Genomic DNA, 15,927 nt, shown 5'->3' on the forward strand with positions numbered 1-15,927 from the left:
TGGAACTTAACATCAGAGGTCATCAGTCCCCTAGACATAGAACTACTAAAACCTAAATTATCTATGGACATCACACGCATCCATACCCAAGGCAGGATTCGAACCTGCGACCGTAGCACCAGCGCGGTTCCGGACTGAAGCACCTAGAACAGCTCGGCCACAGCCGCCGGCAGGGAAAACAAATGGTGTCTACAGTAAACGAAATATGAGGAAGAAATCACATTTTCAGGGAAACTACGTCACAGACCTTAAAACATGACACAATAAAACCACATACACTTTGGAACTGCGGCGATAAGACGAGTTATTTGTAAGCGCGATTCTACGACAAGTAGCGTATTAAGAAAATTACTTTTACTTTTAGTTTTGAATGTTACACAACAGTCAATAGAAATCAGCAAAAATTAAACAACTGGAGCGATTACATCATATGAAGTATCAAATGAAAGTTGAGGACATAAAGAAACACTACCACAAGCTGCATTTCAAAACCTGCATGTACTTCGAAAGTTGCTGATGTATTTATAAAATATAGTTAGACAAATGTGCCGGAGTCATGAACACTCCACAAGCTACAGCAGTACGAAGATCACATGAGTTAACTATTAAACGACTTGCTACAGTTAACTATTAGAGATACTTTAATGATTATAATAAAAACGACGTATGTGCGTACGTCCTTCTGTCCTGTAGCCGTATGTTCTTTCTAAGGCATTTGCTCTACCGGTTGAGTTACCCAAGTAGGAATCATAACTTGCCCTCACAACTTCATCACATTTACTTGCGATGGTAATGTATTCTTACCACTTGACTCACGTCCTAAAAGCAGTGTATCGTATGACAATTGCCAAGACGACAGAAGAACAGACACGTCAGTGACCGGACGGACAGTTCATACTTTTGTGAAAAAAGAGGGATACGATGAAAATTTGAACACGGATCTCTCGCTTCTTCGTCCAACACCGTGACCACACAACCATGACCCCGTGAGACTTGCAGTGCGCTCTATGTTGCAGATCTTGAGCTTGGACAGTTCACTGTGTCTCTTTAGCTTCTTTTTTCACAATTAAGTACACGTTCTTCCTGTTTCCATGCTTGATCTGCGTTTAGTTTTTGACGGGCTATCCACTAGGCCATCTAACCACTAAATCTGAGGGAGCTGCAGTGATGAGTTTGTCTTGTCAGAATCACTACTGCTAGACGCACGACTGTAAACAAATTTAGAAGTTGGTCAATGTGTAGTGAATGTCGGATCATTGTCATCACTTTCATAACTGTCAACGCTGTTGTCACTAGAAGGAATTTCATCAAATAATATTCGGTTACATTCTTCCTCTGTTATTCTTGTTTGGCGAGACGTACTGGATGAAGCAGAAGGGTGGTGGTTAGCGCCATTAACCATACAGAAATCCATATGTGAAGTACAGATAATTCTGTTCGAATAAAAAGTGATATAGCCCGCCCGGCTAGCCGTGCTGTCTAACTAGCAGTTTCCTGAATGGGAATGTGTGTAAGTCCACGCCACGAATCCGTCAAGCGGATTAGTGTCGAGGTCCAGTGTGCCGACCAGCCTGTGGATGGTTCGGTGTGCGGCGGCGATGGGGTGGGGTGTATTGCTGTGGCCTTTTGTGGGGATGTGAACCACTGAAAGTTATGCTGGGACGAAGAATCTCCGACGTTTCTAGGTCCCCAGTTTAATACACAATATACAAACAAAAAGTAATATTAGTTGTAGAGTTATGAAAGGTCAGCACATAAATGTAATCAATTACTTACCAAACATAGCCCTATAGAGAAGAACTAGAGAGAGAAATGCAAGACTCTTCCACGAACAAGTACAACAATGTATGAAATACCATTTCGTGTAGTAAATTCGCGGCAAAAATGCCGCACTGTGATTCTCCCTGTATCTAGTGAATCTTCAGTGGACAATTAGTTTACTTGAGAGAACTACCGCCCCTGAGCGGTAAAATGAGAAAATTAACGTGTTTAGTGATGTGAAGATCGATGACAGCATGTCAACATCTCACACAAATGCAGGATGCTTTTCGATCGGTATTTGCAGTGGGATGATACAGGCTAACACGAGTGGGGTGATTGTAGGAATCTGGAAGACTTTAGTAAATAACTTTTAACTAACTTTGTCCTGCTACTGCACTCCAGGAACATAACTAATGACAACTATCTTTCTTGAATACAAATTACTCATTAACAAACATTGAAAATGAAATGTCGTATGACTAGGGCCTCCCGAAGGGTAGGCCGTTCGCCTGGTGCAAGTCTTTCGATTTGACGCCACTTCGGCGACTTGCGTGTCGATGGGCATGAAATGATGACCATTAGGACAACACAACACCCAGTCCCTGATTGGAGAAAATCTCCGACCCAGCCGGGAATCGAACCCGGGCCCTTTGGATTGACAGTCTGTCGCGCTGACCACTCAGCTACCGGGGCGGACACTAACAAACATTATTTATATTATACGACTTTGAGTCAAATGAAAACCTTAAATTTGTCATAACAAATCGAAATTTCGCGCCGTTATCCTGTAAGTTGGTAGGCGTACTACAAACAGCGTACAGAATTGCCTGTAGGTGGCAGCATAGTGCAGATGCACACATGCCGTCGCAGTATCAGTATAAAGATGGCCGCCCCACTTGCGACTTACACCAGGGAAGAAGAGTGTTCTGTTATTCGGTTTTCGCGTAGTGATGGTGTGAAACCTATTGAAATTCATCAACAAATGATGGTTCAGTACGGTGATGCATGTTTGACACAGCAGCAAGTCTACAGATGGAGTAGGAAGTTCGCAAATGGTGTGACTTCAGTGGAAGATGCTCCTCGTCCAGGTCAGGCACAACGAGTTGTGACTCCACAGAACATTGCAGCAGTTGAAGCCATAGTGAAGGAAAACCGCCTAGTGCCACTGAATGACATTGCAGCATGTTTACAGATTAGTCATGGGTGTGATGTGCGTGATGTGCTCCAGTTTCACAAAGTGTCTCCAAGATGGGTGCCACAGCAGCTGACTCATGAAGTGAGAGAACGACGTGTTGATGCTTGTGAAGAACTTCTTCGGCGCTTTGAAAGAGAAGGTGATGGCTTCCTTGCAAGAATCATCACTGGGGACGAAACCTGGGTTCACTTCCACCAATCGGAAATGAAGAGAGCGAGCAAGGAGTGGTGCTATTCCTCATCACCAAAACCAAAGACGTTTGTGACAGAACCATCAGCAGAGAAGGTTATTCTGACTCTCTTTGGGGCGAAAAAGGCGTCATTTTGGAGCATCACACGCCTAGAGGGACCACTGTTACCAGTGCATCATACACAGATCTCCTAAAAAATCATCTGCGGCCTGCAATCAAATCAAAGCAACGTGGTTAGCTGTCAGCAGGCGTCGTTTTGCAACATGACAATGCAAGACCCAACACTGAGCGTACAACAGATGCAACAGTCACAGACCTGTATTTTGAGAGTCTTCCTCATCCAACCATACTCACCAGACCTTGCCCCAAGTGATTTCCATATGTCTGGACCAATCAAAGACGCAATGGGAGGAAAGAAATTCCGTTCTGATGAAGAGGTTATGCCACGCGGAGCATGAGTGGTTGCGCGGACTACCAAAAGAATTTTTTTTTTCGAAAGGAATTTATGCACTTTGTAATCCCTGGAGGACTTGCATTGAGCGTGGGGGAGATTATATTGAAAAGTGATACAGCTTTGTACTTCTTCTGCACAATAAATAATATTTTTTAAAAATATTTAAGGTTATGATTTGATTCACTCTCGTACAAAAAGTAAGATAACACAATTCTGGTATAGCGTGCATAATGCATGCAGGAACTAGCGGCTGCGAACCTAGCGAGCTGAAGATTATTCTAATGTGACTTCGCTCACGACCTGTAGCTGACTTGGCCGGTGCGATCTGCAAGTCTCTGTCTGTGCCGGTGCTGAAAGCGCCTTCGTGTCCAGTGAGGTTTGCAAGTGCTGAATCACTGTCGATTATCGTAACCTCTAGCGTGGCGTCTAACGCTGACACCACAGTTAGCTACAGCGACCACGGCTTCTACGTATGTGGTAGGTTACAGTGGTGCCCGCCCGCCAGAGAGTTAAGGCGCCTGGCGTGTTCTCCTCGTGAGTACTGCAATTGTAGGCAGCCAGCTGCCGCGGTACCGACCTTGCGCAGGTAGTGGCAGGGCTGGTCGTAGAGCGAAGTGTCGGCCACGGGGGGCGCGCAGAGGCTGCCCGTGACGCCCGGGAAGCCGGTCATGCCCTTACAGCCGCACTGCGGACACGGCTGCGACGCGGGGTCCACAGTGCCGGGCCCGCCCCTGCAACAGCGCAGCCACTCTGCAGGCGAGGCACAACGCTACGGGAGACGCTAGATTCACCTCGGTGATATTTCTCCGTGAAGTCACTTACGTGTACCGCGGCCCACGAGAAAGACAGGCCGCGGTGCGTACGTCACGTGGGTAGGCCTGACCGCGATGCTCGCTCAGCTTAGCAGACAAACCACGTTCTACACCTGTTAACTCGCGACTAGGTGTTTACGTACGTACCAGAATTACTTCTACTGAAATCTGCTATTACAGTCTGAGGTGTGGGGTTGATCTGTTATTCTGCGCAACGGATTAATCTGAGATGTACCCTTTACCCTGTGGTTCCTGCAAGATGCAATTTCCACCCCCACACTACTACAGAAGTCAGACAGACGCTCCTAACGTTCTAAAGAAAAATGCCTGAAAAAATTTCAGCAATAAATATCTTCTGGAGTCGTCCGCTGTAAGGAAATGACACAAAAATTCACAAAATTTCTTACGTAATTAGTGGGATACTTGGGTACTGGAGTAGTGCTTGTTGGTGTAAGAAAAACATGAAACTAACGAAAGTTATTATTATTTTGCAAAAATTATGAGAAATCACAATGGCACTTTTAGTTATGATTTGAACAAGTTATATCCTGGTTCTTTTCAGAATGTGAACTTACCTCTCAAGGATAGGATTCGCTAATGAAATTTCTATACAAAGTTTAAGATGGTTGTTGACTTCGCAGAATGGCTGAGAGGCGTGCCTACTCAACCTGAATAATTATCCTTTAGAATGTTGCTAGGTAAGGTCGAAGCTGTCATGTCTGAAATGCAGTGAAGTGTACTGTTGTGGAGGAAATATGGGGCTCACAAGAGCTGTAGCACCCAATACCATAAGCTGCGATGACTGCTGTCTGCGCCGCTCGCTGCTGACAAATAAGATAATTCTCGTTCTATCTGGATTGACCGTCGCCAATCAAACTCTCCCTACTCCTTGATGAAGTCAAGGACTCCTATTCGCCCCTAGTCTACCTATTGGCGTGGTACACCAGTCAGATAACCAGTCCACCGCGATGCCACTCACAATTCGCTCGCAGGCGTTTAACTATGACTCGGTCCATTCACATCGCACAATAAGTGTGTCAGCCAACACAGTGAACAACGCTTAATCGCAAGGACTCAATATAGAGTCGCACTTCGATTCGCTCTCGACAGAGGTGCTCTCCCAGTGAAGTACTGAGGGGAGACTTGTTCCTCGCCCCAAGAGCGATAACGGAACGGCGCCTCTCCACATCAGACGTGAAGGGGTATATCTTTCGGTCTCTTCCATTATTCCTTCAGCTCAAAGCGTCAGAAATATCGCCTGCCAATCTGCATTGCTCTTCTAAAACGGGAGAATGACGTTTCGTTTAAGGTGACCAATCCGGAAACCTGTAGCATTGGCGTTTGCTGTCTCCCTGTGAAAATCTCTGAAACTGCGTGCTATGTGTAAACAATGCGTAGGCTGACTGCTCCAACACAATGTAGCGGAATTTGCTTTTATGTCGAACACGGGATGATTCCCTCCTTTCACTCGGGCCCACGCTGTCCGCTACACGGGCGGTCACCGGCCGACATGGCGGGTCGTGCTATGAAGGGACCAGCGTCCCATTGTGCGGTTTCTCTCCCGAACTAAAAGCTTCTGTGACCGTCGTGTCTGGAATATATGTGTGTACGCCAGCCTCGAGTATTTCAACCACGGTGCGCTTACTTGTTAATTGCATATCGTTTACATGAATTCATACAACATTGGCTTTATCTTATCGAGTTTGCGTTCGAATGAAGCCTCTTGATGTGCGGAATATGATTGTGAGGGCGGAATATGTAAGCAATGAAGGTCGGGAGACCACGACGTCTTACAACAGACACTTACTGATTACTAGTAATACACACATCAAACTAAGTTTTGCATCAGTTCGGTTTCGAGAGTTCTGGAACCTGTAGAAAAAATTGCAGTAGGGATCAACATAAACATCACTTCCGCCCTTTTTATTGATCATGAAACATTGCATGTTGTACCACGATACAGCGAGATCTTCAGACGTGGTGGTCCAGATTGCTGTACACAACGGCACCTCTAATACCCTGCAGCATGTCCCCTTGCATTGATACAAGCCTCTGTTCATCAAGGCTCTGTTGGTTCAGATTGTCCCACACGTCAACGGCGATACGGCGTACATCCCTCAAAGTGATTGGTGGGTCACATCGTCCAAAAACAGCCCTTTTCAATCGATCCCCAGGCATGTTCGATGGGGTTCATTCCTGGAGAACAGGCTGGCCAGTCTAGTCGAGCGATGTCGTTATCCTGAAGGAAGTCATTCACAAGATGTGCACGATGGGGGCGCGAATTGTCGTCCATAAAGACAAATGCCTCGCCAATATGCTGCCGATATGATTGTACTATCGGTCGGGGGATGCCGTCCACGTATCGCAAAGCTGTTACGGGCGTCTTTTATGACCACCTGCGGCGTACGTCGGTCCCACATAATGCCACCCCAAAACAGCAGGGAACCTCCACCTTGCTGTACTCGCTGGACCGTGTGTCTAAGGCGTTCAGCCTGACCGGGTTGCCTCCAAACACGTCCGACTATTGCTTGGCTGAAGGCATATGCAACACTCATCGGTGAGCTCATCTGTATCGCGCCGCTGCATGGTGTCGTGGTTGCAAAGATGGACGTCGGGAGTGATGCTGCACATCATGCAGCCTATTGTGCACAGTTTGTGTCGTAACACGACGTCCTGTGGCTGCACGAAAAGCATTGTTCAACATGGCGGCGTTGCTGTTAGGGTTCCTCCGAGCCATAATCCGTAGGTAGAAGTCATCCACTGCAGTAGTAGCGCTTGGGCGGCCTGAGCGAGATATGTCATCGATCGACAATTCCTGTCTCTCTTTATCTCCTCCATGACCGAACAACATCGCTTTAGTCACTCAGAGACGCCTGGACACTTCCTAGTCGAGAGGTATTCCTGGGACAGCGTAACAATGCGGACGCCATGAAACTGTGGTATTGACCGTCTAGGAATGGTTGAACTGCAGAAAACACGAGCAGTGTACGTCCTTCCTGGTGGAATGACTGGAACTGATCGGCTGTTGGACCCCCTGGGTCTAATAGGCGCTACTCATGCATGGCTGTTTACATCCTTGGGCGGGGTTAGTGACATATCGGAAGAGTCAAAGGGGCTGTGTCAGTGATACAATATCCACAGTCAACGTCTATCTTCAGCAGTTTTGGGAATGAGGGTGATGCTAAACTTTTTTGGATGTGTCTATAATAAAATACACAACTTTGCACTATGCTTTAGTTCGAGATCCATCCTCATTCGCCGATGACACGGCGGTCGGACAGTCCCGTTGGGCCACTTGTGGCCTGAGGACGGAGTGCTATAATTCGAGATCACTGTTCGACAGGAATGGTGTAACGGCTTGTTTACAGCAGTTAGTCTCTTCTGCTTAACAGTCGGCATATCATACAAGATGTGATGCCTCATGCAACCAATAATCCTAATGGTACAATTTTAATTTTCTTGTACCGCAGTGCAGCCGTAACAAATTGTTGGTTGGTTCATGGCCTTTCAATCGTTGAAGGTCAAATAAACAGTAAGACTCCATAATAGTGGATTTAAGTAGAAGATGCCATTCTCGGTTGTACGTAAACACTAGTTACGAGTTAAGAAGTGTAGAAACCTATTTTTTCTGCTGAGCTGAGCGAGCGGGCTCAGGCCACCTTCGTGACGTACCCGGCGCGGCTTGTCTTTCTCGTGGGCATCGAACGTGTACATGCCTCGTTTTGACCATCTGGGAATGTCTATAGACTTTCGTGGTCGTACCGAGTTCTGAGAAGTGGGAGAAGTCGTGCTTGATAGGTTTTAAACTAGTGTGGTCTATGAATATATGCAGTCTTAAACAGTGTATTATGTCGTAAACGCGTCGTTGTTGTACGATTTGTTATAATTAAACGTAAGGTAAAAACACTAGGGCAGTTTATCTCTTCGTGGTGTTTAAATGTAAAACCGAGATCCAAGTTGCAAGTGTCCACAGTGGCTTAGTGGTTACCGAAAACGCGTCGTTGTTGTTACAGTTTATTACAGTTAAATGTAAGGTAAAAACTTAATGGCAGTTTATCTCTTCATGGCGTTTAAAGGTAAAACCGAGGCCCAAGTTGTAAGTGTACACAGTGGAGTAGTGGTTAGACTGTTGAGTTATGAGAATGTGTGTAGCTGGTGCCTCTGTTCGAGTCTCGTCATTTTTTAATTTTCGCTTATCTAAAAGATTCTGGCACCTTATTAACTTAAGGAAAGTATGTTCTGGTATATTGTAAGTAGGCTGTTTAGGTTTTCTTATTGGTAACGCCGCTTAGCGCTCGGTATGAAAAATCACTGGCTATGCTGTGCGCAGTCTGTGTTTAGTTTGCATTGTTGTCTGCCATTGTAGTGTCGGGCAGCGGCAGCTGGATGCTAACAGCGCGTAGCGTTGCGCAGTTGGAGGTGAGCCGCCAGCAGTGGTGGATGTGGGGAGAGAGATGGCGGAGATTTGAAATTTGTAAGAATTAGTGTCATGAACTGATATATATATATATTATGACTATTAAGGTAAATACATTGTTTGTTCTCTATTAAAATCTTTCATTTGCTAACTGTGCCTCTGTAGTTAGTGACTTCTGTAGTTTGAATCTTTTAGTTAGCTGGCGGTAGTGGTGCTCGCTGTATTGCAGTAGTTCGAGTAACGAAGATTTTTTGTGGGGTAAGTGATTTGTGAAACGTATAGCTTAATGCTAGTCAGGGCTATTCTTTCGTAAGGACTTTTGGAAGTCAGATTGCGTTGCGCTAAAAACTATTGTGTGTCAGTTTAAGCACAGTCGTGTAATAATTTTACAAAGGGTACGTTTCATATGGCGACCCTGCCAGGATACCTCACTGGAATCTTCTGATTTTTTTCTTGTAGTTTGTGTAGTTAGTGTAGCCTCTGTTTATTGCTAGCGCGTAATCGTAGAGAGAATTTCCTTTGTAGTTGTAGTCTTTCATTGTTGTACAGTACAACAGTTGTGGCATGCATGTAGAGTTGCACCAAGTATTTCGCAGCTGCGCTTGCAATTAACTAGATATTATTTTCAGTGCTGTGTTAATGTGTTCTCTTATTTTTGCTCTTCAAATTGTGCTTTTATGTGTTATCGTGTGAAACATTGTGACAATAATGGCGTGTGAAAAAGTTAATACTAGGCTCCAAAGTAAACAGAAATGACAGTGAACGGACGACACAGTGTTGTTATTTGTACATTCTTGCTTGTTAGTTGCACGATTACATAACGACTATAAGGCTTACATTCTTAGAACATATATTGTTAATGAGATTTTAATGCAACATTTTGGTTTAGTTGATAAGACATTCTTTATTTGAAGTACTTTCTGTGAGATTAAAGATGACTTAGCATTTGGTTTCTTTGATAGCTACACGATTATATCACAATGCAACTAATGAGTGACAATTTACAGTGTTGCTTTTGCGGTGTTTCTGTTTTATATCTGCACAGTTTTCTGAATTCTTCAAGAAAGGAAAACATGTTTTAGTAGTAACTTTTGTGGTATAGCTACAATGAGACAGCCTTTATAGTAGCACAACAATACGTTACATTATAGTACTTTCTTGATCACGGTAAGGTATGTAATAACTACGATATCTATACGGAAAGCATTTCAGCTTCGTTTATGATGGGGTAAGTACATTGACTTCAGCAGAACTTTGCTTACAGAGGACGATAACTACGACAGTTCTACAGAATTATCTTACAGCAAAACGCACATTTAGCACTACAAGGCACGCATTTGAGTGATTAATTTGGTACTTAAAACATTTATTTATCAATATTGTTGAATTAAAAAGAAAGTTTTTTGTGATACATTTTATTCCATTGCTGTAATCTACAACACCTGAGGGTATAATTACATTAATCCTCAGAGGGGTACACGCTTACTTTGTGTACCATGTGTATGGCAAGCACAAGGAGCCCTAGCTAATATGGTATTTGCTTATACAACTTTACACATCGGTACCACATTTCTCTAACACATTAATTACACAGCTATTTGATCATTTAACTGGGAGAGACAAACATTCATTTTACTACATCAGTGACAGATGTTTCCGTAATTACACAGTTGGATAACTTCACACTTACGAAATTGTATTTTGTCTGTATTTTGTGAACTGTTCATATTTTTTCGGAACCATTGTGATACTATGAGAGCTTTGAATGACATATTTGGTATGAGATCATGATTTTTAAAGTACGTTTGAGGTAGATGACACTTTTGACATGAGCAGAGAATTTTTTTAGGTTTTGAAATTATTGGAAGAAGCTACGACGATTTTGAGATTTGGCTGAGGTTTTATGATGTTATGATGACGATGTGTATTACGCTGTTGCGGTATGTTTATGATCAATAAGCTAATGCTATATGAGTTATTTGGTTATGCTACGTATCTGTTATGATGACATATTGAAGAAGTGTCGACGAATAAGATAAGGAATAATGAGTAGTGGTTAGGGACTCGGGTTTGTGAAAAAGGTTGTTGGAAACCAAGAATCGTACTTTAAGAGTTATGAAATGTGTGTACATGCGTGAATGTATTACAATGCCGACGAAATTTTTTTTAGCACTGTTATATCAATAGGATTTTTTTTCTACAGATGTGTAACACAATTTCTTGACCTGTGAAATTTTTTATATGGGACTGCCACTGTAGCGGAAACTGGTGCCGTAAATATTTCGGTATGAAAGTTAAGTGACCGTGACGTAATGCGTTGTGAGCGGCCAGGTGTGCCAGCCGCCTTGAGAAAAAGTCATTAGTGTGTGCCTGTCAGAGGCACAGGTAGAAAAAAAAAGGAGGCCATTATCCTCGCTATTGTCATTCCTTTGTAGAAAGCATCGCAAATACGACACGCTCAAACTTAAAAACATATGATTATACTGTGGAGCTCTTAATTGATGATATTCATTAAAATGCCTAATGAAAGGACGAGAAACATTTCACGTCTATTGTCTTGCTAGTTGAAAGATTGTTTACTGCACTATGAAACGTTTTGCCTATTTTGTTTAATATCTAGTTTCTAACTGCACTGAAGCATTGGTTAAAATAAATTTTATGGATGTACTAACATAAATATTTTATGCCTACAGATCCAGTAAATATAACTTTATGATGTACTTAGAAAAAAACGAAGTAGCACAAAAAGACATTTCCCTTCACAGAAATTGCATACAGAATTGTCTTTTCAAGTACATGGTAATATTTTTTTACAATAAATTTTTGTGGTGCACCACTTTAATTGCATAGACATTAAGATGTGTGAATAGACATTGTCCTTATCTGCATTGTTGTCTTTAGTGTAACATTTTTTCTGCTTGATCTTTGTCATGTTTAGATATAAGTTATAGCATTTGCTGCGGCTGTTTGCCATTCATAGTGCTACTGAATGTCACTTTGTATTACTAGGTTAAGCCAATTTTATTATTGATTTATTTTTCTTGTTTGCTGCGCATTGCCTTATATTAGTTGTAATATTGCTGCCTTTTTTTGCCAATTTCCATTTTTTAACATTGCTGTTTGTGTAAATTGTTTTGTGCTGCTGCATTGCCTCATCCCTTAGTTAAGCATCTGAGCTCAGTAGATTTAAGTTAGCTTAAGAGGGGGTAGACTGTATAAGAAACTGACTATGATGAATTGGAAGAGAAGCATTGAGAAGGTATATGAAAATGATTTGGCCAAAAAAAAGTAGTGTATAGTGGAGAAAAACTATTTTTGAAAGAGGATGAGAAAAGTACAGAAAGCAGGTATAGATAGGACTTTTTGGAAATAATGAAGAACGAAGGGAGATCTCCGAGAAGTAAAGAAAGTTTTGTTTGCAAAATACTGCAGTAAAACAAACCCTGCCCTTTCCTTGTGTTATCCCACTATGTGTTTGTGTACCCTTGTGTATTTATGTTCTTCCTGTCTTTATATGTTTATCTGATAACACTTATGTTGTAGAATTTTTCTAATACTAAGCTACATTCACTATGATGAGGAATACTGTTATCCTCAAATATAATTTGCATTAATAACATGTTATTTACTTTGTAAAGATGTTTACACATTATTTATTCCGTTTTGTTCTAATGCTCATTCGTGAAGTTGATGTTTCGAAATTTATTCTGATTTTTTATGTATGTGCTCCTGTCATAATTCCTGTAACACTGATGTATATGTTATTTCGATTCTTTTGTAAAGCCTGTACTACTGCAAATGTTATCTGTAATGTTATGTTCTTTAAAGGTGTATTTTGTACCTTTGTTATTGCATTCTTATGTTATAAAATTGTAATTGACACCAGTTCATCAAATTAAGTAACTTGTAAATTACATTTCACTGCACACGTTTCTGTTGGTCATAGTATATGGACAATATGTGAGAAGTAGGGACTGATAGTGTTTGCACATGTGTTAATAACTCAGCACGGGACTGGTTAACAGCATTGCTGGTTCTAAGGACAATTCCAAAAACTTTGTGAGTGGACAAGTGGTGAGTTATGGACTTGCTATGTTATCCGCAAGACTCTTCAATGGTGATTGTGCGCCTGCACAGTCAAACAGATGGCTGCTGGCCATCTCTAAAAGGACTACAGTGGGTCTACACCTTTGACGACCCACCGGTAGCATTATTTCTACAAGAACTGCAGTGGGTCTGCACTTCTGGTGGCCCACCAATACCGTAATCTCTACCAGGACTACAGTGGGTCTGCTCTGTGATGACCTACCTACCGATAGTCTTCAACGTCGACGGACTCTGTTGTGGCCCATTACCTGTCTGCATGTCAAGAGTCAGCACTGTCTTTCGTTGGAAGGACAACACTACTTCTTCAAGACTGCTTAGAAATCCACTACTTCCAAGTGCAATTTCTTTTATTGTTCAGACTTTGAAAAAAACACTGCAATTTTACTGTGATGAACGATCAGGACTGTCTTTATGGACTGTGAGAAAATTTTAGCTTCTGACCAAGATTGTATCAATAAATGTGTGCATTTGATATCTTTGTTATAGTAATTATGAAAAATTTTATTAAATCATTATTGGCCACTGCCCAAAACAATTTGTAAAATTTTTTTGTGGGGATCATGGGGGCTATGTAAGTAGGCTGTTTAGGTTTTCTTATTGGTAACGCCGCTTAGCTCTCGGTATGAAAAATCACTGGCTATGCTGTGCGCAGTCTGTGTTTAGTTTGCATTGTTGTCTGCCATTGTAGTGTCGGGCAGCGGCAGCTGGATGCTAACAGCGCGTAGCGTTGCGCAATTGGAGGTGAGCCGCCAGCAGTGGTGGACGTGGGGAGAGAGATGGCGGAGATTTGAAATTTGTAAGAATTGGTGTCATGAACTGATATATATATATTATGACTATTAAGGTAAATACATTGTTCGTTCTCTATTAAAATCTTTCATTTGCTAACTGTGGCTCTGTAGTTAGTGACTTCCGTAGTTTGAATCTTTTAGTTAGCTGGCGGTAGTGGTGCTCGCTGTATTGCAGTAGTTCGAGTAACGAAGATTTTTTGTGAGGTAAGTGATTTGTGAAACGTATAGCTTAATGCTAGTCAGGGCTTTTGGACTTTTGGAAGTCAGATTGCGTTGCGCTAAAAACTATTGTGTGTCAGTTTAAGCACAGTCGTGTAATAATTTTACAAAGGGTACGTTTCAATATTCGATGTTGTATACAAGCAGGGTGTTCGGAAATTCCCGTCACAAATTTCTTCGACTTGTAGATGGGACTGAACAGATGATAATGTGAACTTTAATCCACGTCCGGAAACGTATCATTTCCGTGCTGCAGCCATTAGAAAACGTCTTGGTACCGCCCCAGTTTTTGCAAGTAATTAATTAGACGTGACCCAGTACATCACTTGCTTAGCAATTCCACCCCTGAATAATCGAAGAAAAAAAAAGGAAACTTAATCAGTTCTCACAAACGCTGTTGGGTGCGGCGTCTCCTTGGAGAACCACCGTCACGCCTGCTGACCATGAAGGTGCCCCTTTCTCGAAGCTGTTGCGTAATTGTGGCGAAAAGGGTATTCGATGGACTCACACGTTGTGCATAACGATCCTGATAAAGCCGATGAGCCATGAGCTTCGCCATAGAGAAGGATCATGTCTGTGTATTCTGCAAACGTGAACACAACCATGACGCTCTAACACTGTCAGACATGAGAATGAGACTCAAAGCACGTCAGAAAGGCAGGATGGACGTCAAATGACTTCAGCCGATCCGACGTAGGCACCTCCCACCATGACTATCCAGCCGCGCGGAGTGGCCGCTCGGTTTGAGGCGCCATATTACGGATTGCGCCGCCCCTCCCGCCGGAGGTTCGAGTCCTCCCTCGGGCATGGGTGTGTGTGTGTTATTGTTAGTATAAGTTAGTTTAACTAATATCTACATCTAGGGGCCGATGACCTCTACAGTTTGCCGCGCGGGATTAGCCGAGCGGTCATGGATGTGCGAATGGTCCTGGCGGAGATTCGAGTCCTCCCTCGGTCTTGGGTGTGTGTGTCTTCGCCTTTAGGATAATTTAGGTTAAGTAGTGTGTTAGCTTGGGGACTGATGACCTTGGCAGTTAAGTCCCACAAAATTTCACACACATTTGAACATTTGAACCTCTATAGTTTGTTCCCTTAGGAATTCAGACACATTTGAACATGACTATCCCATTGCAATCATACCAACAAACATGTTTTCAAAGGGCTGTAGCACAGAAATGATACGTTTCGGACGTGGATTCCTAATAAAAATATTAAGTACTCACTTCGCTCTTCAAGACTACGAGAGTGTTAAGGGAATTTCCGAACACCCTGTATAAGAGCGGTCTCTCCCAGCGGTGAGTTGGCAGTATCAGTGATTTACAAATCAAGCATGAAACACTATACCTTAAACGTTCGAAATACGTTCATCATCTAGTAAAACAAAGTACCATTCAAAATAAAAAACACTGAAAAGACTGATACAGTTGCAAAAGAATTAAAAGGTAATTTAGTCACAGCCATGTAAAAAGCATAAAAGAAAGTTTACAATGTAGTCATTTTCGGAGTCTTTATTTTCCAAACAAGAAAACCTTTTACCTATGCAGACGAAGTGTATTCTGGTGCTGGTACAGGAATGACCTACTGCTGTTTTTTCTCATTGCTTCAGTTACCTTCAAGAGCAAAGGAAGAAGTTCGTTTTCCTTGCAGTGAATTGTAATTTTTCGCACAAAGTGGAACATACTTCACACAGTCACTACACCTGCACCACTGATGACGCTTACTGTTAAGTAATTTTTGTAACAGATAATTACGTTGTGTAAGTAACGGGTATGAAGTTCGTAGTGTTCACCCTTTCAGAGAAAGAAAAGACAAGAATCGTTTCCAAAACTGCAGTGAATGTACCAATTGAAGATATGAGTTTTGCTTTAATTCGTGAGAAAGAACGGCTACCACAGTCACAACGTTACTCCTTATTTACAAACTTTTGACGATTTCAGAAGAATTTCATGGCAATATTACATTTAATATTCTGGTGTGTAAA

General features: G+C 42.4%; 1 protein-coding gene across 1 annotated transcript in view; it reads right to left on the minus strand.

Annotated features, from left to right (window-relative positions):
• Window positions 1-15,927, minus strand: part of LOC126278887 (uncharacterized) — a 72,292-nt gene that overhangs the window by 24,031 nt on the left and 32,334 nt on the right. Inside the window, exon 3 of the mRNA XM_049979161.1 lies at window positions 4,178-4,331. Coding sequence (XP_049835118.1) covers window positions 4,178-4,331 — 154 coding nt within the window. The remainder of the gene's footprint in view (window positions 1-4,177; window positions 4,332-15,927) is intronic.

The sequence above is a fragment of the Schistocerca gregaria genome, chromosome 6 (assembly GCF_023897955.1).
Source record: "Schistocerca gregaria isolate iqSchGreg1 chromosome 6, iqSchGreg1.2, whole genome shotgun sequence".
NCBI lineage: Eukaryota > Metazoa > Arthropoda > Insecta > Orthoptera > Acrididae > Schistocerca > Schistocerca gregaria.